At 55.5% G+C, this 27341-nt stretch overlaps 3 protein-coding genes across 10 annotated transcripts in view; 1 reads left to right on the forward strand and 2 right to left on the reverse strand.

The window, feature by feature from the left end:
• The window catches only part of VAV1 (vav guanine nucleotide exchange factor 1), a 53726-nt gene extending 49639 nt beyond the window's left edge, over window positions 1-4087 (reverse strand). For all 3 annotated transcript variants that reach the window (XM_069496683.1, XM_069496682.1, XM_069496680.1), the window contains exon 1: window positions 3802-4087. In XM_069496683.1, coding sequence (XP_069352784.1) covers window positions 3802-4005 — 204 coding nt within the window. In that variant the 5' untranslated portion in view covers window positions 4006-4087. The remainder of the gene's footprint in view (window positions 1-3801) is intronic.
• Window positions 4088-9488: 5401 nt separating this feature from the next.
• Window positions 9489-16846, forward strand: SH2D3A (SH2 domain containing 3A). Of its 4 annotated transcripts, none has more exons than XM_069496684.1 (9): window positions 9489-9557; window positions 11014-11363; window positions 11729-11805; window positions 13623-14113; window positions 14226-14341; window positions 14530-14704; window positions 14792-14903; window positions 15320-15505; window positions 16288-16846. In XM_069496684.1, the coding sequence occupies exons 1-9, from the start codon at window positions 9489-9491 to the stop codon at window positions 16446-16448; spliced, it is 1737 nt and encodes a 578-aa protein (XP_069352785.1). In that variant the 3' UTR covers window positions 16449-16846. The 4 variants fall into 4 exon arrangements, with proteins under 4 accessions (XP_069352785.1, XP_069352786.1, XP_069352788.1 ...); XM_069496685.1 differs by having other exon boundaries at window positions 13626-14113; XM_069496687.1 differs by lacking the exon at window positions 13623-14113 and having other exon boundaries at window positions 14507-14704.
• A 197-nt stretch (window positions 16847-17043) lies between these two features.
• Window positions 17044-26006, reverse strand: TRIP10 (thyroid hormone receptor interactor 10). Of its 3 annotated transcripts, XM_069496688.1 has the most exons (15): window positions 25925-26006; window positions 24563-24678; window positions 24415-24471; window positions 23429-23576; window positions 23285-23347; window positions 23040-23144; window positions 22836-22964; window positions 22095-22241; window positions 21796-21990; window positions 20566-20733; window positions 20193-20302; window positions 18189-18321; window positions 17818-17960; window positions 17615-17736; window positions 17044-17480 (listed from the first exon to the last, which is right to left on the reverse strand). In XM_069496688.1, exons 1-15 carry the CDS (start codon window positions 25946-25948, stop codon window positions 17332-17334), a joined length of 1809 nt encoding a protein of 602 aa, XP_069352789.1. In that variant the 5' UTR covers window positions 25949-26006; the 3' UTR covers window positions 17044-17331. The 3 variants fall into 3 exon arrangements, with proteins under 3 accessions (XP_069352789.1, XP_069352799.1, XP_069352809.1); XM_069496698.1 differs by lacking the exon at window positions 20566-20733; XM_069496708.1 differs by lacking the exons at window positions 20566-20733; window positions 24415-24471; window positions 24563-24678; window positions 25925-26006 and adding an exon at window positions 23719-23818 and having other exon boundaries at window positions 17107-17480.
• Between the last annotated feature and the right edge of the window lie 1335 nt (window positions 26007-27341).

The following is a 27341-nucleotide window of genomic DNA, read 5'->3' on the forward strand; positions in this document are numbered from 1 at the left end:
ACTCTGCCACCATAGCCTGGAAGCGGCAGTACACAACACAAAAATGAGTGGATGTGGCTGTGTGTCAATAAAACTTTATTTACAAAAACACACTGCGATCCAGATGCGGCCCTCAGACTGCAGTTTTGCCAGCCCCTGGTTTAGACTAATGTCTGGCACATACCAAGCAAAATAAGTAAGTGTTTATTAAATAAATGGGGTATCAGGCAGCCGTGTTTTATAAAGAAACAAGACCAGGAGTTAAATTTTCCCCTATACATCTTTCTGTGTGTTTTAATATTCAAGTGATACACATGTATTATTTAACCAAACGGTTAAATGTTTTCAAGATCCTGTTGAATTCTCGGACCCCCCACCCAGGGTTCCTCAACCTTGGCACTATTGACATTTGGGGCAGGGTCATTTTCTGTGGTGGGGGCTGTCCTGGGCGCTGTAGGATGCTGAGCAGTGTCCCTGGGCTCCGCTCACTCTATGCCAGCAGTACACCTGCTCTAGTTGTGCCAGCCAAAAATGTTTCCAACTATTGCCAAAATCAGGGGAGAGGGGGGAATGGGGGGCAGAATCTCCCCAGTCGAGAAGGACTATCCCAGGCCAAACTGCAACCTGGTGTGTTTACACTGCATACGCCCTCACCACCCAACATCCTTCCTAAAAAGACTTTTTAGTGAGAGTTTAGCAGGTACCAGACACTAATAAGGTGCTATTTTTATCCACATTTCACAGATGGGGAAACTGAGGCTCAGACAGGTGAAGCCAGGAAGTGGAGGTGTCGGGATTTGAACTCAGGTCCGGTTCCTCCAAGCTACTGCTCCCCCAGTGTCCCGCAGCCCAGTCCCTATTCTAACTGTCCCCCCTTCTCCCTTCCCTGTCCCCAGTGGCACTACTGTGTACTGGGGCTGGGGACCTTAACTTCATCTGGGCCCCAGAACTTGTCCCCCACCCTGAGTCTAATCAACCTCCACATCCTGGTGGATTTTTGCCACAATCCTTCCCTTCTTCTCCACTCCCATGGCCTTCAAGTTCCAGCTCTGAAGCAGATGCTAGACTTTAGGAGAGCAGTGAAGGAGGGTTGTAGCTGCAGCTGTTCGTGATGGTATCCTGCTTTCTCTGGGCCCCAGATCTCAGAGGGACCCGCTGGCTTGGAGACTCACTCCAATCTGACCTGCCCTCAGCACTCCCACCAGCCAGGCCAGTCACTGCCCTGAATACACAGGCACCGACCGCAGGGCCTTTGCACTGGCAGTACCCACCGCCTGGGACACCATTTCTCCAAATCCACAGGGCTCCTTCCTCCACTGTCCCCAGGTCTCTGATCCAATGTGACCTTATCAGCGAGGCCTCCTGGACCCCCCTATTCAAAGGTGCCCCCATACAGGAGTCTTCCACAGCGGCAGGTACCACCTCCTGACTGTGTGTACGTTCCTGTATTTGTTCACTATCGGCCTCCCCCCTAGAATGCAGCCTCCTCAATAACAGGGGTTTGCATGTGTCTTATTCCTACTGTCCCCAGCCCCCAAAACCGGGCCTAGCATGTGTTGTCATCGTCGGATTGTTGGATGGATGGATGGTGGGTAGATAAATTGATGATCGATGGGTGGGTGGGTCGGTGGGTGGTGGATGGATGGATGATGGGTGGATGAATTGATGATGGATGGGTGGGTGGGTGGATGGTGGATGGATGGATGATGGATGGGTGGGTGGGTCGGTGCTGGATGGATGGATGGGTGGGTGGGTGGGTGCTGGATGGATGGATGGATGACGGGTGGATGAATTGATGATGGAGGGTGGGTGGGTGGGTGCTGGATGGATGGATGGATGGTGGGTGGATGGATGGATGATGGATGGGTGGGCGGGTGGGTGCTGGATGGATGGATGGATGGTGGGTGGATGGATGGATGATGGATGGGTGGGCGGGTGGGTGCTGGATGGATGGATGGATGGTGGGTGGATGGACGGATGATGGATGGGTGGGCAGGTGGGTGCTGGATGGATGGATGGATGGATGGATGGTGGGTGGATGGATGGAGGATGGATGGATGATGGATGGGTGGGTGGGTGGGTGGATGGATGAATATGTTCTTTCCGCCCTCTTCCCTGGAAACAACTGAGCACAAGTGAGGAACTCTGAAAAGAAATGAGAGGAACTTGGAAGAACTCTAATTCCAGCTCCCGCACCTTAACTTATGCCGTTGCCCGTGAGGAGTGCCTTCCCTTTCCTCTCTCTGCCTGTTCTCATAGGCCATTCATGGACCCACCTTAAATCTGTTGACAGACAGGCACCCAGAAACCCATAAAGTTGTTCCTGTGGCACCTTCCTGTGGCATATTGTCAGTACCTTTCAGCTTCCTACACGTATTCCCATGACGGGCCACATACAGGGCTGAGCTTCACAAGGAGACAAAATGGGCAGGGGCAAGAATGAGGCCCCTCACAAGTGGGGAGGGTCAGGTACACCCCTGCCCTGCCTGGGGCCTGACACAACTGAGCACAGGAAGCCAGAACAATGAGAAAACTTCTACTTTCTCTTCAAAACCCTAGCACAAATGTCCCCTCTTGCATAAAGCCCAATTTCACCAGGCAATGTCCTGCCCTCACCCCAGGGCTCCCAGCCCAGACCACACAGGGTCTCCCCCAGTCTGGGAGCATTTGGAGGGCCAGGCCTGGGTTCCCAGCACTGCTTGGTACAGAGAATTAGGGCTATCCTTAGGAGAGTACGTCTGCTCCCCTAGAGATCAGTGCCACCCACCCTCGCCCTGTGTCAGAAAACCGGCTATAGCTCAGACACACACAGGAGTCGACATGCAGCTGTCCCCTCAGACCCTCAGGCAGGGCCGTGTCCCTCACACCCCAGGGCAGGTGGGGCACGGCCAACCCCCCTCTGTTCCCTGTTCCCACCCAGCAGCCATGGGGACCCAGACAAGGTGCTACAGAGACAGGATCCAGTCCCCATAACCACCCCCACCCCAACCGCATTCAAATAGGGATTTGAATATATTTCCTGAGCCAGTGGGGGCGGCGGGGGGAAGGCACAGTCAAATCCACCTCACCCCTCAGCCCTGAGGAACCTGGGCCCCTGCAGAAATCCCTGCAGAGAAAATGTAGCTCTTCTAGACTGCAAGACCCCGGGACCGGCTCTCCGAGCCCAAGACCAGGCCCTTCCGCAACGTCGCCCACCTGGGATGGATGGGGAGAGGAAACCTATAGCGCGGGACTGCAGCCCCCTACCCGCCCGCCCCACGCTGCCCCAGGCCCAGGCAGGAAGCCAAGAGGAAGGAAGATGTGAGGGGAAGGAAGGGGCCCAGGGCCCCGGAGGAGGAGACACATGTGGGGGAAGAAGCCAGTGGAGGCCCCACCCCCACAGCCAGAATCTGGGGGTGTAGGGGGGATAAAGGATTCCAAAACCTCAGGCACCCTGTTGGCCACCCAGGGGGTTCCGAGGCACCCCCAGTACTGACCCCCCAGACGGCACCATACATATGAGGGCTTGAACCCCACCCAGTAAGGTCAGCCTGGGGCTTGGGAGAGTTAACCCCTGGTTTGCCAGTTCTCAGCCGAGATGCAGGACAGCTCAGCCCACTAACCCATTCAGGGGGCTTGTTAACCTTTGCGGGGGCACCCCAGAATCTCCAAGTGTTACCACCCACAGTGAGGCAGCCCTAAATCTGAAAGTATACCCCCTCGCCCCCCCCCCCACCCCTGCTACTTTGCTGGCCTAGAGGTGGAGTGCATTAGCTCCTCCTGTGTCAGCCAGGGGCGTCCCCCACCTCCACCCCTGGGCACATCAGCCAGCGCTGGGCTCACCTGAGACATCTGGGGTCGCAGGTTGACCTCCCGAAGGTTGATGGCGTGGGGCAGCAGGTTGTTGAGCAGCTGGCACAGAAGGACTCCATCTCGAAGGGCCTGCGCCAGCTCGCACACCTGAGCCCCCTCCCAGGTCACACGGTGGCTGGGCGGCAGCACGCGGCACTGGATCAGCCAGTGGGTACACTGGCGCCACAGCTCCATGGCTGCTGCCTGCCCGGCCGGGCCGTGCACCCTCGAGGCCTCCACCGCCCACCCGCCCGCCTGTGGAGCGACAGCTAGTGCTACCACTTCCTCTTCTTTGCCTGTAACTGTCGCCCTGGGAGGGGGTGGAGGAGGAGCCGTGGGGTGGAGGGGAGCACCTGCAGCCCAGCCCCACCCCGCGCCTTCCACACTGGGTCTGGCCTCTCTTTCCCCCACCAGCTGGACGCAGACCTGGACACTGTGGCCGTGGGGAGCTGGGCGAGTCAGGCTAGCTAGACTAGGAGGTCGGCTGCTTCCCTCCACGTCCAACCCATTGGCGCCATGAGCGGTGCCGCCTCTGAAACATACCCAGAATCCACCCACTTGTCACCCCGTTTTCTGCCTCCACCCTGCTCAAGCCGGGGGATCACTGCCTAGACCAGCGCATTCACCTCGGCCTGGTCCCCTGACTCTATTCGGCGCCCTGCCTCCCACAGTCTGTTCTCCCTGCAGCAGCCAGAGGGCGCCTGTGAGCATCTGAATCAGGTCCCCAGCCCTCCTCTGCCTACAGCCCTCCACGGCTCCCACCTTCCTCAGCGTAAAAGCACAAGTCCTCCCTGCAGCTCACCGGGTCCTGGACAATCTGCCCCCATCACTTCTCTGCCCTCCTCTCCTCCCTCTCTCACCTGCACTCTGTCTGCTCCAACCACAGGGGCCTCCTCTATGTGCCCCCAACACAGCAGGTGTGGTCCTGCCTCTGGGCCTTTGCACGGGCTGTGTCCACAGCCCTCCACCTCAAGCAACTTCATTGCTAGCTCCCTCGCCTCCCACAGGTCTTTCCTCCAATGTCACCTTCTCCTGAGGTCTTCCCCAATATCCCTGTTTCAAATCACAGCCTTTCCGCCATGCCATCCCATCCCATCCCATCCTCCCACCTCCCCACACTAAGCTTCTATCATCCTCCAACCAACCAGATATTTATTATACTTATTTCTTTATTGTCTACTTAGGAATTTGTGTCTCTTTTGTTCACTGCTGGCCCCTCCCCCACCCAGCACCTGGCACATACAAATATTTGTTGAATGAATAATAAAAAAAAAAAGATTGAAAGCTCTGTTGGTTCCACCTCTATCATCCCAAATCCATGTCTTTTAACATCCCCACTGTGGCCACCCCACAAATCCAAGCCACTAGTGTCCCTCTCCTTATAGACTGTGATAGTGTCATTCATTCATTTAACAAACACGTACTGTCTTCGTAGCCCTTACCTTATAATTATCAGCTGAAATTGTCTTCACTACGAGGTCTCTTCCCCCACCCACTTTCCACCGGACTAGGCGGTAAGTAGCCCCCTCCCCCTGCATCTGACACGCTCCCCCCTCCTTGGGATTTCTTTGATAATTCTTATAACCACTAAGAGGCGCTAGACCCCTTCACTGGACAGGCCCCTACCCTCCTACTGTGCCCGAACTAGGCACGTGAGGGTTCAGGTTGAAAAACTCTACCCCTCCTGGGCCAGGAGTCTTTTCCATGTTACTGGGAAGTTGGGGGGAGCCCAGCCTGGAAATTCCCTGCTTTGCAATCCTCCAAGCACCAAAACTTCACCCCCAAGCATCTTTGGGTCTCTTCTCGTCACTTTCCTCATCTGTAAAATGGGTGAGTAACTTCCACCGCACGGAAATGTCCTCAGGACCAGAGATAGTGGCGAAAGCGAGGCAGACAGGATAGCGCCCCAGGGCTCTGGGTTCGAATTCCACCTCTACCACTCCGAGCTGGGTTAACTTGGGCAAATAGATGGCTTAGCTGTCCGGTGCCTCAGTTTCCACATCTCGAAAATGGGGATGATGGAAATAGCACCTACCACCCTTGTAGGGTGGCCTAGGTTAAAACTATTAATAAATGCTTTGAGGCAGGCCGAGCAAGTAGAACAGTCCTGGTATACGGTAAGCGCTCAATAAATGCTAGCTGCGGCGGCTGGGGCTTTCAAGACTGTTAGGATGAGCCTTTATTAATCAACGTGGCCCCCTTTTCTCGTCTCCGGGCATCATGATGGAAGCCCCCCACTTCCCTCCCCCCTGGGAAACCACCTGAGTGCTTTGCCCTCAACACCCCCAAAGGTCCGCCCAGCACCAGCAACGTGCTGGCTCTGGAGGAGGCTGTCGTGTCTTCCCGCATCTCCCTCCACAAAACCCGCCACCCCACTGGGGCTCCTTTCCGGGAAACCCACGGGGGCAGTCTGGAGGAAGCGCTTTCCTCTCTGGGACGTCACAGCCGCAGCCGCCACCCCTGTCCAGGCCTGAGAGTCCCAGGGAGCTGCCCCGCCCCCACCCGGAACCCTGGGGAGGGGGGCGGGGAGAGAGACACTCCCCCGCCCGACATGGGTCCCAAAGGGCCAGCCTGGGTGGGACGCAGGGCCCGGGTTCTAAGGGGCGGGACTCGGAGAAGGGGTGGGGTTGAAAGTGAGTGTGGCCAGTAGAGGGCGGGGCTACGCTCAAGGGGGCGGGGCCATCGGAAGGAAGGGATGCGCTGAGTTCCCCGAAGGGGCAGAGCTTGGGGAAAGAGGTACATTCCAGAGGGGGAGTGGTTAGTAGCCAAAAACATTTCTAAGGGGGTGGGACGAGAACAAGGGGCGGGATGAGAGCCTGGGAGGTTACGGTTGGAGGCGGGGTCTGCATGGGGGCGGGGCCTGAAGAGGGTGTGGACAGGTGACAGGGCTCGGTTCCCACTAGGTGCGGCCCGGGGAGACGGTGCGTGGCTGGGGCGGGGACGGGTGGCGCTGTGGGCAGCGGCCCGAAGCCGCAGAGCCTCAGGCTTCCGCCTGGCCCCAGGCTCGTGGGAGCCCCGCGGGTCCCGCCCTGGTAAGTGGAGCCCCCGGACAGAGACCAGGGGATGACCAGGGTGGGGAGTCCTCTCTGTGCAGGTGAGGCCAGCGGCTGTCAGGGAGAATCTGGGGTCTGCCTCCCCGCGTCTGCGGACATGGAAGAGGTCGCAGAGGGACTGAGTGGATGGGTCGCCGTGCGCCACGCATGTCTGTGTAGCCAGGTGTATGTACCTAGGCGTGCGCCTCTGGGTGTGTGTCCTGTGCAACACCGAAAGCCTCTGTTTCCATGTTTGCATGAGTGATCTTTGTAAACCATGAATCAGATCGTGTCCCTCCTTCACTTAAAACTCCTCCAAGACTCCCCATTCCGTCCCACTGAGCTTAAAATTCAGGGTGCACCAGTTCCTGCGTGGCCTCCCCTGCTGGTCTCCCCAACCTCACCTCCTCCTCTCTGCTCCTCGTTCATTGTACTCCAGCCACGCCGGCCTCCCTGATGATGTAAACTATTAAAAAGCAAACTCCCGGTCTCTGCCCTTGCTGTACCCCCCACCTGGACGACTCCTCCAAATCTTTCCCTAACCGCCTCCCTCTGCACTGAGGTCTCAGTTCCCATGTCACCTCCTGGGAGAAGCCTGTCCTGATTTTGCTATTTAAAGTGGCCTGTCCACCCCAGCCCCCTTTTATCAAATCTCTCTGTCTTAGCACCTTCATTGATTACTCCTAGAAATTATCTTTTTCGTTCATTGTGTGCTTGTCTGTTTGTCTGTGTTGCGAAGCAGACTGTGTGTGAGCTCTGGAGGGCAGGGGGGGTGGTGCAGGGCTTTGATCTCTTTAGTGTCATTGTATTTCCAGGGTCCAGGACTGAGCCTGGCCCACGGTAAGTGCTCAACCAATCAATGTTTGCTCAGTGTCAAGTGTGAGTCCTCATGTCCATCTGTGTCCATGTTCTCTATGCTGGTGTACCCCCACCTCACCCCCGCCATGCACATGTGCGTCCCCAAACTAACAAATCATGCCACTGCCCCACACCGCCCTCCCCACTAAAGAGGGCTTGAGACAGAGGAAGTTGGGGTTGGCAGTGTCTAAGACCAAGGCTGGGCCTGGCCCAGCTGACAAACAGGAAGTGCACGGCATTCTGAAGACACACCTGACTTCAGGTATGCAGGGCCTGCAGCCAGCTCCCTGCATGGGTCCCTGCCCAGCTCAGCTCTCCTCCCCTAAAGCTGCTAGGGCTGGTCTGGGAACTTCCTGCCCCTTCCAGGCCCGAAGCCTGCTGACTCAGGAGGCTGGAATCCTGGTGCTATTTCCCTGTAGACCCCTCCAGACCCAGAAGACCTTGGGGGATTAGGGTAAGAAGCAGATTCTCCTCTTCCCTCCCATCCAGAGCAATTTTCCCCACCAGACACTTGAGACACACTGGCCCTGAAACCTACGAGATGACTGGGAAACTACCAAAATGTCTGAGACCTAAATTTGACCATCATAATAATAATAATAACAAATTGCACTGGCTCCAAAGTACAAGAAAAATCTGCAAACGCCAAATTGCTGTTTGCTGACATTACTACAAAATGTGACCTTTTCACCATCTGAATAGTGGTGTTATATCTAAAGCAATGCATGGGTTAGGTTTGCACACATCCTGAAAATCCCTGAATGTGCACATAGATTGATGAGAAGCCTTGGACGTTTGTTAAGTTAAATTCTCCCTGCCTGGAATTTTTTTTTTTTTTTTTTTTCCCAGAGAGTCACTGTGCTCACTCCCTCAAAATCCTACCTGGCCACGCTATCAAAAATTTTTGCCCCACCACTGGAACCTTGATCGTATCCTGTCCCTGGTTTAGGTTCTCTGCCTAGCACACTCCGGTGTAGTCTATCATCTAATTATTTCTTAGCCACCACCCCGCAAGAAGAATCTCAGCTCTCTGACTACAGGGTTTCCTATCCATTTTGTCCACAGCTGGGTCTCTAGTGCCTAGAACAGCTGTTTGGCACAGCTTCGGTGTCTCATAAATAGGGAACAGTGAATTTGCTAATTGAATTTTTACAAAATGTGGTGGCGTGACATCATCTTCATTAATTTGTTCACTTCATAAAAATTGCATCACCTTTGAAAGTGATGCCTATGTTACGTCTTCTTCCTTTGCAAGAATCATGCTGTTTCCATGACATCCCAGCCAGTCCTAAATTAAACAAGTTACTCATAGCCAGATTTTATATCTTTTTATACATAAATATATATTTATCTCTGGATAATATATATATAAAAATATATAAATCATCTCTAGATTACCGGTAATACCTAATATCATACAATGTAAGTACTATGTAAATTGTTATAATACTGTATTTTTTTATTGTATTGTTATTTTTATTGTGTGGTTTTCTTTTGCAAATATTTTTGATTTTAAGTTGGTTGAACCTGCAGGTGCAACAGCTGCCAATATGGAAGGCTGACTCTGTGTGTGTGTGTGTGTGTGTGTGTGTCTGTGTGTGTCACATTGTTGCATTTTAAGGTTTAATAGAATATGGGGTGCTGTCTCCAAACCCAAAGGAGCAGAGAAGGAGCTGGCCCAGCTGCTCTGGAAGCAGGGCTGATTATTCCCATTTTACAGATGTGGAAGACTGAGGCCTGTTGAAAGTGCAGAGCTCAGCCCTGGCACCCTCTGTCCCCAAGAGCTCCATGCAGGTGCCACAGGATGGAGGGGACCTTGCTGGCCAACCCTGGTACCACGGCTCCCTGTCCCGCCAGGTACTGCCTCCTGCAGGGCCTCAGCTCCGTCTAGGGGGAGCCTCTCCCACCCTTGACCTGCCGAGGACTCCTGGGTCCTGGATGAGAGGTGTAGGACCAGGGTCTGTTGGGAGAGGTAGCTGGGGGCTACGGACTGTCCTGAAGTTTGGCTGCTTGGGAACTGTCACTCTTTATATTTAAATTATCATTTTCTTTGGGGTGGTGTTGAGGTTGGTGACAGAGATTGAGGAGGGTCCTAATGGCTTCAAAACTACCCTTGGCCCTGCCCATCTCTCCCTCTGGGCCCAATCTGCCTCCTGACATTTCCCTCTCCATTCAAAATTCCCCACCCCCATCTCCAACATAGGTGTCATCCTCAGGAATCCTAGGACCTGAACATCCAGTGAAATCATGATAGAGAGGCCAGGCACGGTGGCTCATGCCTATAAGCCCAGTGCTTTGGGAGGCCAAAGCAGCAGGATCACTTCAGGCCAGGAGTATGAGACCAGCCTGGGCAACACAGCAAGACCCCATCTCTACAAAAAAATTTTAAAAATTAGCTGGGCATGACTACACACGGAGGTTGGGAGGCTGAGGCAGGAGGATCCCCTGAGCCCAGGAGTTTGAGGTTGCAGTGAGCTATGATCACACCACTGCACTCCAGCCTGGGCAACGGAGCGAGACCCTGTCTCTAAAAAAAATTAAAAAATGAAAATAAAATAGGCCGGGCGCGGTGGCTCACGCCTGTAATCCTAGCACTCTGGGAGGCCGAGGTGGGCGGATTGTTTGAGCTCAGGAGTTCGAGACCAGCCTGAGCAAGAGCGAGACCCCATCTCTACTAAAAATAGAAAGAAATTATATGGACAGCTAAAAATATATAGAAAAAATTAGCCGGGCATGGTGGTGCATGCCTGTAGTCCCAGCTACTTGGGAGGCTGAGACAGGAGGATTGCTTGAGCCCAGGAGTTTGAGGTTGCTGTGAGCTAGGCTGACACCACGGCACTCACTCTAGCCTGGGCAACAGAGTGAGACTCTGTCTCAAAAAAAAAAAAAAAAAAAAAAAAAGTGAAAATAAAATAAATCATGAGAGACAGTATAACTTAGTAAACCAATCAGGGGCCAAGTCCATCTTGTGGTTCTGCCATCCCCCAGGGCTTTGAGGCTATCCAGCTGACAGATAATGGGACGGTTTTATGGGCCAGGTCCAGATATTTGCCACGGCACTTCTATCCCACATCCCATTGGCCAGATCTTATCACATGATGACCCTAGCTGCAAGGGAGCCTGGGAAATGTAGTCCGCACAGGTATCCCACGAGAAAGGGGAAAGCGGTTTGATGCAAAGCTACCTAGTCTCCACCTGCCACAGAGGTTTCAGTGGGGTGGCTTTTCTTGGGAGGGCAGTGGGGAGGGAGTCACCACTAACTGCTGGTCTGGGCTCATTCCTAAGCCTCCTACCCTGTGTCTTCCATCCACAGAAGGCTGAAGCTCTTCTTCAGCAAGATGGTGACTTCTTGGTTCGTGCCTCTGGGTCCCGTGGAGGCCACCCTGTGATCTCCTGCCTCTGGCGGGGCTCAGTCCTCCACTTCGAGGTGTTCCGTGTGGCCCTGCGTCCCCGGCCAGGCCGGCCTGTGGCCCTCTTTCAGCTGGAAGATGAACAATTCCCCAGCATGCCTGCCCTGGTTCACAGTTATGTGACCAGCCAGCGCCCACTGTCCCAGGCCACAGGGGCTGTGGCCTGCAGGCCTGTGACTTGGCAGGGGCCTCTGCGGCGCAGCTTTAGTGAGGACACCCTTGTGGACAGCCCGGCTCGGGTAGAGCCTCTCAGGTACTCACAGTTTCTCCACCTCCTTGAAAACACCCGACATCCCCCCGGGTTTCTCTATGTCAGCACTATTGACATTTAGGGATCCATAATTCTTGGTTGTGGAGGGCTGTCCTGTGCATTGTAGGATGTTGAGCCGCATCCTTGGCCTCCACCCGCTAGATGCCAGCAGCAAGCCACCCTCCCTTCCCTGCTAGTTGTGACAACTAAAGATGTCTCCACACTTTGCAAGCATCCCCTGGAGGTAGCTCACCTTGGTTGAGTAGACCCACTGGTACAGGGTGACTGGATGCAGGGATTTCTGGGTATCGGTGAGGGCTGCCCCGCTAAGGCTGGTTCTACAGGTCTCTCTCACCTCTGTTCCCCAGGGAAAGGAAGTGGAGCAGCAGTCAGCCTGCAGACTTGGCGCATATGGGGCGGTCAATAGAAGACCACCTTGAACCAGGTGAGGGTCTACTAGGACAGCACACGGCTCAGTGATTGGCTCTGCCACTCACCACCTGAGCAGTCTTGGGCAGGTGATGGAACCTCTCAGAGCCTCAACTTCTTGCTTTGGAAAATGGGGCTAATCATGTCCTCAGTGTTGTCACGATTATCTAAAACACACAAGGACTTTGGAGGTGCTTCAAAATGCATGTTTACAATTACTCCAAGAAGCCCTATCTGTTTGGACCACAGCTGACCTTTCTAACAACTTTTGCTGCATACCTTCCTCATTCCAATCACATAGCCCTGCTTGCAGTGGCTGGAATCTTCCAGACTTATTTCTGCCCCAGGGCCTTTGCACTTGCTGTTCCCACTATTGATGGGAACATCCCCATTCCCCTAATCTTTTCCTGAGTGGATCCTCTGCATCCAATGGGAGCTCCTCAGAGCAGTTGACCCCACCTGTCTTACCTAAAAGAGGACTCATCCCCATGTCCCCTCATGCTCCTTTTGCATGCCCCTCCTGCCCCATTCAACATGAGCCCTCACTGCATGGCAGGCCCTGCCCTAAGGGCTAGGACACACCAAAGAACCAGAAAAACAAAGATCCCTGCCGGAGGGAAGCCAACATTCTATTAAAGAACAACAGACCATGAACCACAACAATAAGCAAATTGTGTCTGCTTTGGGATAAAAATTGAAACAAAGTTAGGGAGGTAGGGAGAATAGGGATGGAGGTGGATATTGCAATTTATTTCTTTATTATTTATTTATTGAGCAAGGTGTCACTCTGTTACCTGGGCTATAGTGCAGTGGCATCAGAGCTCACTGCAACCTGAAACTTCTGGGCTCAAGCGATCCTCCTGCCTCAGCCTCCGGAGTAGCTGTGGCTACAGGCCTGCTCCACCAGGCCCAGCTAATTATTTATTTTTTGTAGAGACTATAGGCACATGCCACCATGCTTGGCTAATTTTTTTTTTTTTAATTTTTTTGTGGAGATCAGGGTCTCATTATGTTGCTCAGGCTGGTCTCCAACTCCTGGCCTCAAGCAACCCTCTCACCAAGGCCTCCCAAAGTGCTAGGATTACAGGTGTGGGCCACCATGCTGCCCTGCAATTTTAGTCGTCCCCCGGAATGGCCTCATTGAGAAAACAAATGGAAAGAAATGAAGGAGGGAACAATGTGAATAACTGGGGAAAGAATGGCCCAAACAGAAGGAACAGCCAGTGCAAAGGCCTTGGGGTAGGAACAAAAATTTGAACTGTTGACATCCAACCAAAACTTGGTGAGTGTAGCTGAAGCAGCAGGAGCGAGACCCTGGGGCTCTAGAACATTATCAAATGCTTCATAAATAAATACAGAGTCTCCCAAAAGTCTTGGTACAGTTTTAAATACTAATAACCCCAAAGGTAAACATGCCATAAATTATACAAAAGACATCATTTGAAAGTTTAATATGTTTAGTTTCATTGACACTTCTGTAGTTTTTGTGAATTTTGAATACTACATTTTTTAACATTTTAATTGTGTTCAGTCAATGCTTGCCATCTTCAACTAGAGGGGCAAAAGTAAAGAAATTAGATTTTAAATGTAGTATTCAGAATTCAAAAAACTACAGAAGTCCCAAAGAATGTTTTCAAATCATGGGTAAGTGTGTAGCATTTCTATTGGTGAAGTTGTTCGCATTCCAAGCTGCACCAAGATAGGTTGGGATACCCTGTTATTGGCTGAATAATGGATGAATTGGGAGTGGGGTAGCCCATGAAACCCCCCACCTACACTCCACCCAGCTATCTTCTCTATGTACTCCTATTGTCCCTTCTTGTGTGACCCCAGGAGCCTCCACTATGCCTGTAGCTGCCCTGCCCCGGACAGGCAGCGACCTGGTGTTGCTGAAGGCCCCTGCTCTCCTTGGGACTGTGGCTGACACTCTCAGGGCTTCCGATGGGCAGCTTCATGCCAAGGCACCAACCAAGCCCCCCCGGACACCCTCACTGGTGCTGCCTGATGCCTCTGGACGCCCCTCAACATACTGTGAGCTTGTGCCTAGAGTGGCCAGTGCCCAGGAGACTCCCCCTGGTCAGAGCTGGCCAGAGCCAGAGGCCTTGTGGTGGGAGGCTGAGGAGGACGAGGAGGAGGAAGAAGAGAACAGATGTTTTAGGAGACCACAGGCTGAGGTCTCTTTCTGTCCCCCTGACACTCCATCCTGCCTGCTGAGCCCCCACAATCGGCCCCTGGAACCCGAAGTCCTGCGTAAGCTCCGTGGCCTGTTCCTGGAGCACCATCCAGACAGCACTGCCCTTCACCTGCTGTTGGTGGACTCCCAGGTGGGTCACCTGCCAAGTCGCTTCTCCCCCCAGGCAGAGAGCTGAAGCCCGGCAAGGCCCTACCGCACCTATATATTTACTATTCACCTGACCTCCCCATTCCCTCTCGCAGGCCACAGGCCTCCTGGGCGTGACCAGGTTTCGGCGGGCCAACATGGGGGTGGCCTCTGGCCTGGAGCTGCTCACGCTTCCCCATGGGCATCGCTTGAGATTGGAACTGCTAGAGAGGTGAGCCAGCCGCCTGGAACCTTGGTTGGGGGACCGATTCACCCCTCTCCCCAGGGTTGGCAAATATCTCCCCCACTCGCGGTCCCCCACGGAAGAGGGGGGTTGGGAAACACCACCTCCGGTCTCCCCTCACCCCCGCATTACAAACCTCCCCACTGTCCCCAGACCCTTGCCCTCCGCCTCCGCAGGCACGAGACGCTGGCGCTGGCCGGGGCGCTGGCCGTGCTGGGCTGTTCTGGGCCGCTGGAGGAACGCGCGGCTGCACTCAGGGGCCTGGTAGAGCTGGCATTGGCACTGCGGCCAGGGGCGGCGGGGGACCTGCCCGGGATGGCGGCGGTCATGGGCGCCCTGCTCATGCCCCAGGTGCGTGGGAAGCAGAGGTGGGAGGAAGCAGGAGCGCAGGTGACAGGGAAGAGGGGAGAGGAGGCATGCTCGGGTCTCCTCCCCCAGGTGTCCCGGTTGGAGCACACGTGGCGCCAGCTCCGACGGAACCACACAGAGGCTGCGCTGGCCTTTGAGCAGAAGCTGAAGCCGCTGATGCGGGCTCTGGATGAGGGCGCTGGTGAGTGAGGGTCCGAGAGCATCCTCTGCAGCCGCAGACGAAGTTTAACAGGAATCCAGTTCTAGGCCACGCCCCTTCGCCCTAGGCCACGCCCCTCCCTAAGCCCCGCCCTGGACCCAGTCCTGCCCAGCGCTATGCTCCGCTATCTACGCCTGCCCCTAAACTCCGCCCCTATCCCGCCCTTGCCACGCCCATTCGCTGTAGGTCCCGCCCTCCATACCAGACTCGGATCTGGATCCTTTCCCTAGGCCCCGCCCCAGCTCCGTCCCAAGCCCCGCTTCTGCCCTAGGCCCCGCCCCGGACCCAGTCGGGCTCTGCTCTCCGCGACTGCCCCAAGCCGCGCCCTCGGCCCTATGCCCTCGGCCCTATGCCCCATCCTCTGCCCCAAACCCAGATCAGACCTTCCCGCTTCGCAGGACCCTGCGACCCCGGCGAGGTCGCGCTGCCGCACGTGGCACCCGCGGTGCGCCTGCTGGAGGGCGAGGAACTCGGGGGCCCGCTGGACGAGAGCTGCGAGCGGCTGCTGCGCACCCTGTACGCGGCGCGCCAGGTGGCCCGGGACGCGCCCAGATTCCGCCAGGTGGCGGCCCAGCGCCTGCGGGGTAAGCGCCCCCCTGTGCCAGGCTGCCCGAGGGTTCCGCCTTCAGGAACACCCAGCCTGCTCTAACCGGATGCCACAAACCCAACTGCCCCAGGACGGGAGCCTCCTGCCACACCCCCCAGTCCCACCTAAACTGGGACGCCCCCCCCCCCCCCGCTCCGCCCCCGTGAAGTCCTCACCGCAAGCACCTGCTGCATCAAGCAGTATTGACAGGATCAGGGCTCTCCACCCCAAATGGGGAGTCCCCGCCCCCATAGCCACGCCCCCAGCCCCCCACTCCCACCCCCCCACCTGTGGCGACCCCGCCACCAGAGGATCTCGACCCCCAAGAACGCCCAGCTCCCTCCAAAATAACTCAGTCCTTCAACTTGGTGGGAGACAGCGCCCTCACTGCGCTCAGAGCCACCCTTCTCTCCGGGGCCAGCCCAGCCTCCAAGACACCCCCACCTTCCCTGGTGCCTGAAATCCAGCCCCTGGGGCAGCTTATCTCCAGACACAGCTCCTAAAGTGGGATCCCCAGAATCTTGCACCTGGAATGGGGCACCCCCATGCACCCCAGCACAGCCCACCCCCACCGAGCCTCTCAAGCACCCCACCCCCATTCCTGCAGCGACCTAGGAGTCTCCTCCCCACTAACTCCGCCCAGCCATCCCGCTTAGGAGGGCAGAGTCCCTCTGGGTCCCTGCTGGGTCAAAGTCCCCGAGAGGAAAGGCAGGTGCGGGAGGTGGAGGGTCGAGGCGGGAGTCTGGGGCCCGCCCTCAGCCCACCTGACTGTGTCTCCAGGATTCCGGCCTAACCCGGAGCTGAGGGAGGCCCTGACCACCGGCTTCCTGCGGAGGCTGCTCTGGGGTAGCCGGGGCCTGGGAGCGCCACTAGCCCAACGCCTTGAGAAGTTCCAGCGCGTCCTCAGCGTCCTGTCGCAGCGCCTGGAACCTGACCACTGAGCGCAGACAGGCTGGGACCCCAAGACTTCTAGGGACCCGCCAAGGAGACCAAGGGAACCGCCCTATGTTTCTCACACAGCCACGGGCAGTGGAGACCTGTCCCCACCAACAGAAGGAAGGGGGGCATGTTTACAAGAATCCACCCTGCCCCCCAAAAATGCACATGATCCTGGGGTGTCCTCCCTTATACTGTAAGACCACCCCACATGCCCCCTACGGCTGGGACACTTAAGAAAACAGCAGCAACATTGTGAACATGGTAAGAGAACTTGCAGATCTGACATCAGAGGCCAGAGTTCAAATATGACTCCACCCCTTAAAAGCTCTGTGACTTCTAGCAGATCACTTGACCTCTCTGTGTCTGCCATCAACATGAAAGCGAGACTGTACTTCCTAGAGGGGTTTGCAAGGATTAAAGCTTGATGTTTAAATGAGATCGTGGGTAGGTGGAGAATGCCTGGTACACAGTAGACACTCAGTAAACACTACCTGTTCTCAGTAAGTGCCACTGCATACAGATGTCTCCCTATACTGGAGTCACACACAAACACCCACCAAGGTTAAAGATGCAGCCCCGATATCTAAATCCCCTAACAAGGCACAGACTCCAAGAGTTTTATCTAATTTTTTTTTTATATATAAAACAAAACAGCCCAAGTTGAGTGGCAGGAAGAAAAGATTTTGAAACATGAGTATGTACATCAGTGGTGGAAGGCACAGCGGGTCCACTTGGAGTGACACGTGGGATCAGGGAGGGGGGCAGCAGGTTACACAGGTCTCAGCCAAAGCCACGGGGGCAGAAATAAAGTGCATAGGTCCTAGGGCTCCCCGTGGCCTAGAAGCAGCAGCTGACAGCGCCCCCTCTTCCTGCCTCTGGCAGGGTTCAGTTGAGCGTGACTCGCAGGTAGGAGGTGGGCACATAGCCCTCTCCTCCCTCTTTCCGCCTGACGCGGGTCCAGCCATCGCCTTTGTCCTCTTCCATGAGGCTGAGACCTTCACCCTCGGCCATGGAGATGGTACCCTCGCTGGACCCTGTTGTGGGGTGGAGGTGGGCCCAGGGTTAGCGTTAGGGTTAGGCACATTTAAACAGAAAGCAGCCACACACACCCTCTGCCCAAGCAACTGCCGTGTGCCCCTGCCCACAAGCCCACCCCAGCCATCCTCACCTTCAAAGTGGTAGATGGCCACACAGTGGCCTATGGGGGACGCAGGCTCCTCCTCAAAATCCTCATCGAACTCCGTATAAATGGGGGCATCCTGGCCCTCCTCCGAGGGAGGCTCTTCCGAGCTGGTTGGGGAGAATTGGGCAGATCGAGATGGGCCCTTCCTGGGTCCCTGGGGCTGGACCTGCTCTGGCCTCCCCGCTCACCTCTCCTTGTTGTCCTGCGACGCATTGCTGTTGCTGCTGCTGTCTGGTGGGGCGCTGGCTGGAGGGTCGGGAGGCCGTACGTGCCGGCCCAGGCTGTCCCCCTTGTTGCTTAGGACCCGGCTTTCGGCTTCTGCCAGCCACGTCTGGGAGGAGAGGGTGACAGGATCAGTTCCAGGGCAGGGCTCCAGGGCCAGCCCCCCCTGGACCTGGAGGTTTCCTGAGATCACCATGCACACCCAAGGCTGTGATGAGAAACAGCTGGAACCCCCCCACTCCCACCCGCCCCGGGATCTCCCTGTCCCCTACCCCACCCAGGCGGTGACTCAGCCAGCCCTGCTGGCCCCCACCCCTCCCCAGGGCCCTTCGTTTACCTCATACTTCTGTACTTCCAATTTCAGCCGTTCGATGTTGCCCAGGGTTTCTGTGATCCGGGGCTCCAAGCTGGCAGGATCCCCCATCTGGGGTGTCTTCTCATAGACGTCCTTCATTTTCTTCAGGGCTTCCCTAGGGCGAGGCAGGCAGGCAGAAAAGAAAGAATAGCGCCATGTGATTTAACAAGCAAAAGACCCCAGAGGCTTTTGCTTCAGTGGTTAAGAACTCAAATGCTAGTGCCAGACTGCACGGGTTCGAATCTCAAAGTGTGAGCATTTCCTAGTTTTGTGGGCTTTGCCTATGAAACCCCTGCCTCAGTGTGCCTACCTTGAAAATGGGTACAATGATACATATATCTCATTGTGGATCATTCTAAGGACTAGAACAGTGCCTGGTACCTAGTGTGATACTATTATATAGTAAGTCCTAGTTATTATTCACTATTGAGTGCCTACTGCATACCAGGCACTATTGTAAGCATCAGAAATATGGCACTAAGCAAGTCCAGATCCTAACTCTACTTATAATCGCTCAAGAAAATTTGAGAATTCTAATAAATCCATGTTTAGAATGGTGCCTGGGATATAGTAAGCAATCAATAAATGCACAGGTGTTATCATCATTAGTCTCCCATCTGTCTCCTCTATGTCTTTATATCTAGGCAGTAATGACTGTCTCTAAGAATAGACCTTTGGAATATATCAGACCTGGGCTTAACTTCCTTCTAGTTCTAATATCTGACCAACTTTACAGATGAAGAAATTAAGGAATAAAAAGGTGAAGGGAGCTGCCCAAGATCTCAGAGACAGAGCTATAATAGAAATCAAGAGTCTTTCCTGGCTGGGCGCGGTGGCTCACGCCTGTAATCCTAGCACTCTGGGAGGCTGAGGCAGCGGGATCACTTGAGGTCAGGAGTTCGAGACCAGCCTGAGCAAGAGCGAGACCCCATCTCTACTAATAATAGAAAAATTAGCTGGGCGTCGTGAGGCATGCCTGTAGTCCCAGCTACTCAGGAGGCTGAGGCAGGAGGATTGCTTGAGCCTGGCGACAGAGTGAGACTCTGTCTCAAAAAAAACAAAACAAAACGAAAAAAAAAAATCCTTCTTAACTTCAGAGCACGCACCCTTAACTCCTCCCCACCATAAAAACCCAGGAAATGCAGCGTTCCGAATGGAACTTTACACCAATAAAAACCATTTTGTCCAAGAGGTTACATGCAGACGGCAAAATGTAACTTGGCTGCCTGTTCGCAAGTGGCAAACGTCATTCCTATTATGTAACAGGACTGGGAAGAGGATTTTGTTGCTTGGAAAGAGTAAAAGAATTTTTTTTTTAATCTGGCAGAAATTTTATTGTTCGTATTTTAAGTGTTTGAGTTACTAAACAGACGACCATATAGCTTTTTTTTTCTTTTAGCCAATTAATATGGTAAATTAGATTGATAGATATTTTGATATTGAACTATCTTTGCATTACAGGGATAACACCCAACTGATCGCGGGTTTTTTTTAAGTCTTTTTAAACATTTTTTTATTGTGGTAAGATATAGGATAACATAAAATTTACCACTGTGGCCAATTTTTAAGTGTATAGTTCTGGGGCGTTTAGTATTTTCACATTGTTGTGCAATCAGCAACACCCCATGATGTATTATTTTTGAATATGCCACTGGATTTGCTTGGCTAGGATTTTGCATCTAAGATGACAAATGAGGTAAAATGAGCCTGTAATTTTATTTTCTTGAATTCTGGGCCACTGATTTGGGCATCCAGATTCTGCTAGCTTCCTAAATAAGCTGAGAGCTTTCACTCTTTTCTGCTTGCTGGAATGAATTGTATAAGATAAGAAATAACTGTTTCTTGTAAACATGGCAGGAATCACCTATAAAACCATCAGGGCCTGGGGTTTGTTGGGGAGATCTGTGAGTACCATTTAAATGTAATTCATTTATTATTTTATCGTGTTCTTTTCCTGCCTCCCCTCTCACCCCCAGCCTGCCTTACCTCTGGTCCACCTCCTTCTGAAGTTCACGACTGCGTTCTTCCAACTGCTGTTGAAGTCGCTTTCTCTGCTGCTCCGGGGGCAAGTGGCTAAAATCCTCTGTCGCCACTGTCTGCAAAGTGGGGAGAGGAGTGAATTTGGGATTGTGGTGTCTAAGCTCCCAGGCTCTGCACACTTCTGAGACATACCAAGTCCACCTTCCTCCCCATCCAAGGTTCTTGGGAGCAGGGCCATGCACAGAGCAAAGCAGGTCTAAGTCAGGCAACCCAGGAAGGGGGTGCCCAGCCAGCGGCAGGAAGCGAGCCCAGGGTCCCACCACCCGGCCGCTGGGCAGGCTGAGGCCAACACGTCTTCCTTCCCTGAGGCCTCACTTACCCCACGGCTGCCTCGAAGGCTGCGGAAGGATGCTAGCCTCGGTTTGACCGACTTACTGATCTCGCTCAGTATGGCCAAGGGGTCACGGCCGGAGCGGGGGGATGGGGGTCCGTTAGGCAATGCCGAGGGTAGGGGGCCCCCCAGGGGGGAGAGGGGTGGGGGGCGAGGCTACCGGCGGGGGCCAGGGAGGAGGATGGGTCGGGAGGGTCATGGGAGGTAGGAGGATGTAGAGAACGAGTTCGGATGGACGTATGGATGGATGGACACACACACACATACACACACACACAAAAAAAAAAAAACCGAAAACAAGGAAAAAACAAAATGGAGAAAGAAAAAAATAACGGTAAGAAAACCACAACTCAAGATGTGCACACACAGAAAACACTCGAGAGTAACACAAAAATCTGGGAGGTGGCAAGAATGACACGTCAGACTGTGAGCCGGAAGGCAGAGCCCTCTGTCCCACCCGCATCTCCTACGTCCCTTGAATGGGACGTCCAGGAACTAGCACGGGGGCCCCCGGGAGGCCCACATCTCTGTCCACCTGGCTTTCTGGGCTCACAGTCTAGCAGGTGGGGGCAGACACATGCAGGAAATCGGGGTCTCAGACGGCAATAGGGCCACAGAGGCCAAAAAGAACAGGCTGAGAGAAGAGTGGAAGGCTGGAAATATCTGATGGGTTAGGGGAGTGGAAGGTTTAAGCTGGACAGTGGCAGGTGGAAGTTGAGGAGGATCCCAAACTCTAAGCAACACGAATCAAAAGTACTGTATAAACCGGGGTGGGAGGGGGGAAGTCTACACTGGGGAGAGGTGAGTTGTTGAAGGTATAAACCCAGGGTGTCACGGTATATCCCTGACATCGAAAGCCAAAAAACCTCAAGAAAACAGAGCGTGCAGGGCGGGGACCCAGAGAAACACTCGGGAAGTCCCCGGGGACAGTGTCTCTAGCCTTGGGCCAGCCCTGAATTCCATAAGCAGGTCTTCTCCCAGCATCCTGAGAAGCAGCAGACAGACGCCACAGGCCTCTCCACCCTGCCCCCTCCGCCTCGGGGGACTCCCAGGCCAATCGGCCGCCTGCCTTCCTTCCCTCCAGCCTGGGCCAGCAGCCAAGAGGAAAATTCCTGCCCAGGACTCAGCGTTCAGGCTGCTGGGGCTGACCCAGTAGGGGCCCCGCTTGTCCCCACTAACTGTCCTCCAGCCCCCCCCCCCAAGGGCCCTGGCCCCCACCTTGTTCTTCTTGCCGAAGGGCCAGCGCTTGGCACGGCTGCGGCCCGAGCCCCGCAGCTCGGGTCGTCCATCTGAGGGGGTGCCCAGGCTGCTGTCCGAGGGTGCACGGTTCATGGGCTGGCTGAAGTCTTCGAATTCCACGTCGCCCGGGCGGGCAAAACCTGACTTGTGCAGCTCTATAAGGACCTGGGAATCCTGGGGGGAAGGCACAGTGGGTGGGCAGTCAGGGGCAAAATGAAGTGCCCAATCTTTGGGGAGCCTCCCTCTGCCCACCGGACACCCCCAGACCAGGCACCCACGTTTTTAGGATCCACGGCATCTGCGGCCACCTTCATGCCCTCCAGGCACTTGGCGATGATGGGCACCACCTGCAGCTCCGCCTCTGACAAGAGCCCGTAGCCGGCTCCCAGGTGGGTGGCCCTGCGTTCGTCCATGTCCTGCAGCTTCTGTAGGGACAGGGCCAGGGTGGCTCAGGGATGCTAATGGAGGGACCAGTGGCAGAGTGATTCACTCTGCAAACATGTCAGCACTCCACGATGGCCCCAGCCCCAAGCCCAATCTGGTCGGGGAAACAGACTAGAGAACAGAGACTCCAACCCAGCGTGGCTGGGCAGACACAGAGCACCAGCGGGGATTTCAGAGCGGGTCACTTGCCTAGGGAGCTACAAAGGCTTCTCGAAGGAAGTGACAAGGGGTTTGAAGAAAAAGAAGACCTGGCACAGATACTCCCAGTGCCAGGGCTGGGACAGACAGTAGAGTGCAGGGCTGAAACAGAAGGGGGGAAATCCGAGGATCTTTTGGAGGATTTGTTAGAACTGGGGCTTAGAAGAATGAGTAGAAGTTTTAAAAGGAATGAAAAACATCTCTGGCATAAAGAACAGCGGGAGTGAAAGCACGGCTCAGTGCTGCTATAGGTTTCTGATTCCCTTTCAGTCTAGGGATTGGGACACTGCAGATGGGGTTTTGACGTATGTATAGGAGGTGGTTTAACTTTGGGATGATTTTAGGGGAGGTGGGTCTGGGAACTTGGGAGTACACACATCAAATATCTGGGGCATCTGTGAGAAATAGAAGTGGGCTTGGTCTCGGTTAAAGCGCTGTAGCTGGGCTGCATATTCATTTTTGCTTTCCTCTGCCATATGACTTCGAAGGTGTGCTTGCTGCTTGGCCTGAGGAATATCGAGATGGAGATTACAGTCAGGTTCTGGCCACATCCCAGCGCCTCACCCAGATGCCACACACACCTTCTCCACATCAGCCTTGGTGGCGTTGATATCCTGGTCTAGCCGCTCAGCAGTCTGGGCTGCCTTCTCTGCCTCCCGGCAGTCCCGCTCAAACTTACGCTTACTCTGTATTAGGGGACAAGGGGCACGTTGGGAACCCACAGAAGAGAGGAGGCCGAGGCCAGACAAAGGGGGGCAGCTCTGTGAGCAGCAACCCTCACCCCGCTCCTCTGGCCCAGAGCCACCCGCCACCCCTGCAAACTCACATTCTCCAGCTGTTTGAAGCCATTTTCCAGCTGTTGCTGGGCCCGACGTCCTTCCTGGAAGTGCTGTGGAGAGAAGGGCAGTGAGGCTCGACAGGGTTCTAGCAGGGACCCCCCCAGCAACACCCAGAGAGGGGGTTCCCTCACCATCTTCCTCTCCTGTTTGATCTCCTGGGAGTACTTGGCCAGTTCAAGACACACACGGATGCTGAGGTTCTCGGCCACCAGCTCCCGCTGGCCTGCAAAGTCGTTCACCTCTTGGAGAATCTGCACAAAGGACTGTTGCTGGCTGAACCTGGGGTGGAGTGAGAAGTGGGGAGCATGGAGTCAGGCCTTCCGGGGAACCAGATGTCCCAGGACCCACCTCTAAATGGGAAACAGGAACCCCAAAACATTCATCCCCAAGGCAATGATAAATTCTGATCTGCATTCCTTACCCCCAACCCTTAAGCTGAATGCTTCTACAATGCATGCAATGCTTATACCATCTATGTACGCATCACCCCAGTGGGGTGGGGGGAGAAACCTATAACAGAACACCATAAATCTTTTACAGTGAGAGGCATTAATATTCACACTAAGTGGGATTTAAAAAAAAACAAGACTACAATGAACAATTCAGGTCAGTTCAGATCGCAGGTTGCCTGTTGCCTAACAGCGTACCAAAAAAAAACCTTTGGATTTCTAGAGCTTTTCGGATTTTAGAATCAGGGGACTCAGAATAAAATCAGATGCTCCTTAAAACTGGGCACTGTTTCAACACATGAACTCAGTTCATGTTCATGCAAGCCTTGCGAGGCAGGCAGCGTGGTCACACATGCCCATTTCACAGATGAGGAAAACAAAGGCACAAAACTTAAGTCACTTGCTCAAAGTCGCTGGTTTGGTGAGTGTTGGAACCTCCCATTTAACAGGTGAAGAAAACAGAGGTAGGGAACTTGAGTCACCTGCCCCGCTAAATAGTAGTGGATTTAGGATTTCCAGCCAAGTAATCTGGATCTTGCATCCATGCTTTTACTTCTACAAGGGAATTGAGGCGGGTCATGGGTCTGGAGTGGCCCAGCTGAGGCAGAGGAAGTGAGACCCCAAAATGCCGCGCCCTCCCCCCACCACCAATAAGTCTCCAACCTTACTTGGATTCAGGGTCATCTTTGACGGGTCTCTTGGGCAGATATTTTTTCACCAAGCTTCTAAGGGGAGACAAAGGCGTGAAGGCTGAGCCCCCTCAGCCCTCCAAAGCTCCCCCTGGCCCCCCAGGGCATGTCCACCCTAGGGTCTCACCGCAGCTGCTTCGCATAAGCCTGTTCCACCTCCGTGCGTTCTTTCACGAACTTCACGTATCGGTCCAACAGGTCCAGCCCCCACTGCGTGTGGCGCTCGAGCACCTCGAACTGATCCTGAGGTGGGGGACGGGAACGGGGTGAGTGGGGAGGGCCGGGGTCACGACCCGGGGGGCCCCAGCCACCAGAGCCTGCAGACCAGGCGTCCCGAGAGCTCCCAGGCTGTGAGCTCCCAGGCTGTGCGTGCCGAGGAGGAGGAGTGGCTTCCCGGCGCCGCCCCGGCGTGGCGCGGAGAGAGGCAGGAAACTGGCGGGAACCCCCTCCCCTTCCCGGGAAGGGCCGGAGAACAGGGCCCGGGCCCCAGCGGGACGACAGGGTCTCCAGTCTCGGGACCGCCAAGAGAGTGTGGAATGAGGCAGGGCCACTCCCCTCGGCTCCTACTAATCCCCCCAGATTCCGGAAAATCCGGCCGGCCCAGCGTGAGTCAAGACCAGAGGGGCAGGGTTCCTCGCAGCTCTGGGGGGGCACCCCCCCCAATGGCCAGGGGGCAGGCATCATGTTCCCTGAGTCACCATGCTCCCTGGGGTCCCCCGATGTGTGACTCAGTTTCCCCCACTGACTCCACTACACCTCCAAATGAAACCCCAGGGTTGTAGGTACAGCGGGGTGGTGGGGAAGACCCGCAGCCTAGTTACCCCGCTGTGCTCAGACGCAGGGATTCCACCGCCCCCAGAAAGGGGAGGGGTCAGAGGTCCGGCTAGGATAAGAGGAAACTTCTGGGGCTTCCAGGGCTGAGGTTAGAGCGACCAGGGGGCGGCCCCGCCCTGTGCCTGGGGCGAGCCAGGGGAGGGTGGGGAGGGGGCTGAGGCCGACCCTCGCAGCCCCATCCCCTTTCATGAGCGTCCCAAGTCCCTAGGTGTTGATTAAAGACGACCGAAAGGGCGGTCAGGACTTCTAGATCCCACGTGGGGGTGATGGTGGCCAGAGGGTCCCCTCCCCCTCCCAGCTGGACAGGCGGGCGGCGGGCAGGGACCCAGGGGCGGTAAGATAAGCCGCCCGGCCGGCCAGGGCGCTCAAAATAGGTGACCTCTCCTGGCCGCCCTGGCCTGGTCGCAGGACTACTTCTGTCCGCCTCACTCTCAAGCCCGTGCCTCAGTTTCCCTGCGCCGCTCCTGCAAGGTCGCCCCGAGCCCCTGGTTGTGCACACAGACTCCGGGATAAACTCCGAGAGGTGGGCGGAGGGTGGGGGGCAGGGACCCGGGGTGGGTGGAAGGGAAAGTGCGGAGCCCCCACTAAGGTACGCTGGGGACAAAAGGGGGGACCCCAACAAGGGGGAACTTGGAGCCAGGCCGACTGGACTCACCCACAACTCGGTGCCCCAATCCATGCTGTTCCCGCTGCCTCCGCGCCCGGTCCCCGCCGCCCGCCGCGGGGAGACTCAGCCGAGGGCGGTGCTCCTGGCCCCGCCCCGCCCCGCCCCGCCCGGGCCCGCCTACTCCAGGCTAAGCCACGCCCCTGCGCGCTCTGCCACGCCCCCGCCCGCGTAGAGCACAAGCGCGGCGCTCTAAGGGTGGGGCGCTAAGGAGGCGTGGCCCAACGGACGCTCCGCCCCCTCTTAAAGGACCGGTGTCACCCGAAGCCACTGGACCGACCCCTTAAAGGCTCCCCCACCCACCCATTTAGGCCCTTCTCATCCTCCCACCCTCCTCTCCCGCCCCAGATGGTTCTTCCTTTCCCCCTCTCCCCTCATCCATTCCTTAAAGGGCCAGGACACTGAAAACCCCAAACCCAAGAAGTCCTTCCCCCACCCTGTCGCAGGGAGAAACTGAGGTCACCTGGCTTTTGCGGGCCGGCCCGGCTCCAGGCGTCTACGTTCGTCCCACTAATGGTCTGGTCCCTCCGGCCACAGGGCGGATGGAAGGACTTCGATTTTGCCCAGGACGCGCCACCGCCAAGGCTGGGTCCATTAGCTCAGGCACCACATCCTGCCCTCCCTCCCCCAGAGTCTCCGCTGGGAAACTGAGGACGGGCCGTCCTTGGGGCGCCCGGCCTGGGCCTTTCCCCGACTGCCATCCAGTTCGTGCTTGCACTTGCCGGTTTTCCAGTCTCAGCCATGAAGGTTTAATTATCGGTATTGCCCCTGGGAGTCCGACTCCTCCCCTCTCTCAGACGCCAGGGCCCTGGGGCATGGAAGACTGTTACCTCCTCTATAAAAGTCTGTTCGCACCTTGTAAATCCCTTTGAGGCTCCGGGATGAAAGGAGAGACAGGCACCATCAACTCCTACCCCCATTCTCTCCGGCCTTTGGCGCTTTCTCTGCAGCTACAGAGATGACAGACGTCTTGCTGGGGCTGGGATGGGCCCCCCCACCCCGGGGACAGGTTTCCCTTACACAGAGCTCTGGGGCTCCCTCTACAGAGAAATACTCGGGGAGCCCGGGGGATGGGGGGAGCGGGGAGGAAGGGAGAGCTCGGGGAGCCCACACTGGGACTGATGGCTCTGCTGGGACCTGGCCCCACCTGCTGGTGGCTTCTAGGCTAGAAAACCTCGGGTTGCAAAGTGGGCTGTGCTCCAGTGGCTTCAGTGGCTCAGTCGGTCTGAGTTTGGGGTTCAGCCCAGCAAAGTTCTGAGCTCAGCTCTAGTCAGCGACTCCAACTAGAATTGGGATTCAGCCCAGGTCATTGGGATGGGGGTCTTGGACTGGAGTCGGGGGCTTAGCCAAGTTCCAGCAACCCCGTAAAGGGTCAGGGACTCGAACTTGGGTCCAAGGGTCTGGCCTA

Source organism: Eulemur rufifrons, chromosome 2, assembly GCF_041146395.1.
Source record: "Eulemur rufifrons isolate Redbay chromosome 2, OSU_ERuf_1, whole genome shotgun sequence".
Classification (NCBI taxonomy): Eukaryota; Metazoa; Chordata; class Mammalia; order Primates; family Lemuridae; genus Eulemur; species Eulemur rufifrons.

Excerpts from the sequence above, each read along its gene's own strand:
- TRIP10 (XM_069496688.1), bottom strand. The coding sequence starts at position 25,948 with ATGGATTGGGGCACCGAGTTGTGG. Across the intron at positions 23,145-23,284 it reads GCTTCAAACAGCTGGAGAAT|AGTAAGCGTAAGTTTGAGCG; the intron begins GTGAGTTTGCAG and ends CCCCTAATACAG. Across the intron at positions 20,303-20,565 it reads GCCTTCGAGGCAGCCGTGGG|ACAGTGGCGACAGAGGATTT; the intron begins GTAAGTGAGGCC and ends CCCACTTTGCAG.
- SH2D3A (XM_069496684.1), top strand. The coding sequence starts at position 9,489 with ATGCAGGTGCCACAGGATGGAGGGGACCTTGCTGGCCAACCCTGGTAC. Across the intron at positions 11,806-13,622 it reads AGAAGACCACCTTGAACCAG|GAGCCTCCACTATGCCTGTA; the intron begins GTGAGGGTCTAC and ends GTGTGACCCCAG. Across the intron at positions 15,506-16,287 it reads GGCGGCCCAGCGCCTGCGGG|GATTCCGGCCTAACCCGGAG; the intron begins GTAAGCGCCCCC and ends CTGTGTCTCCAG.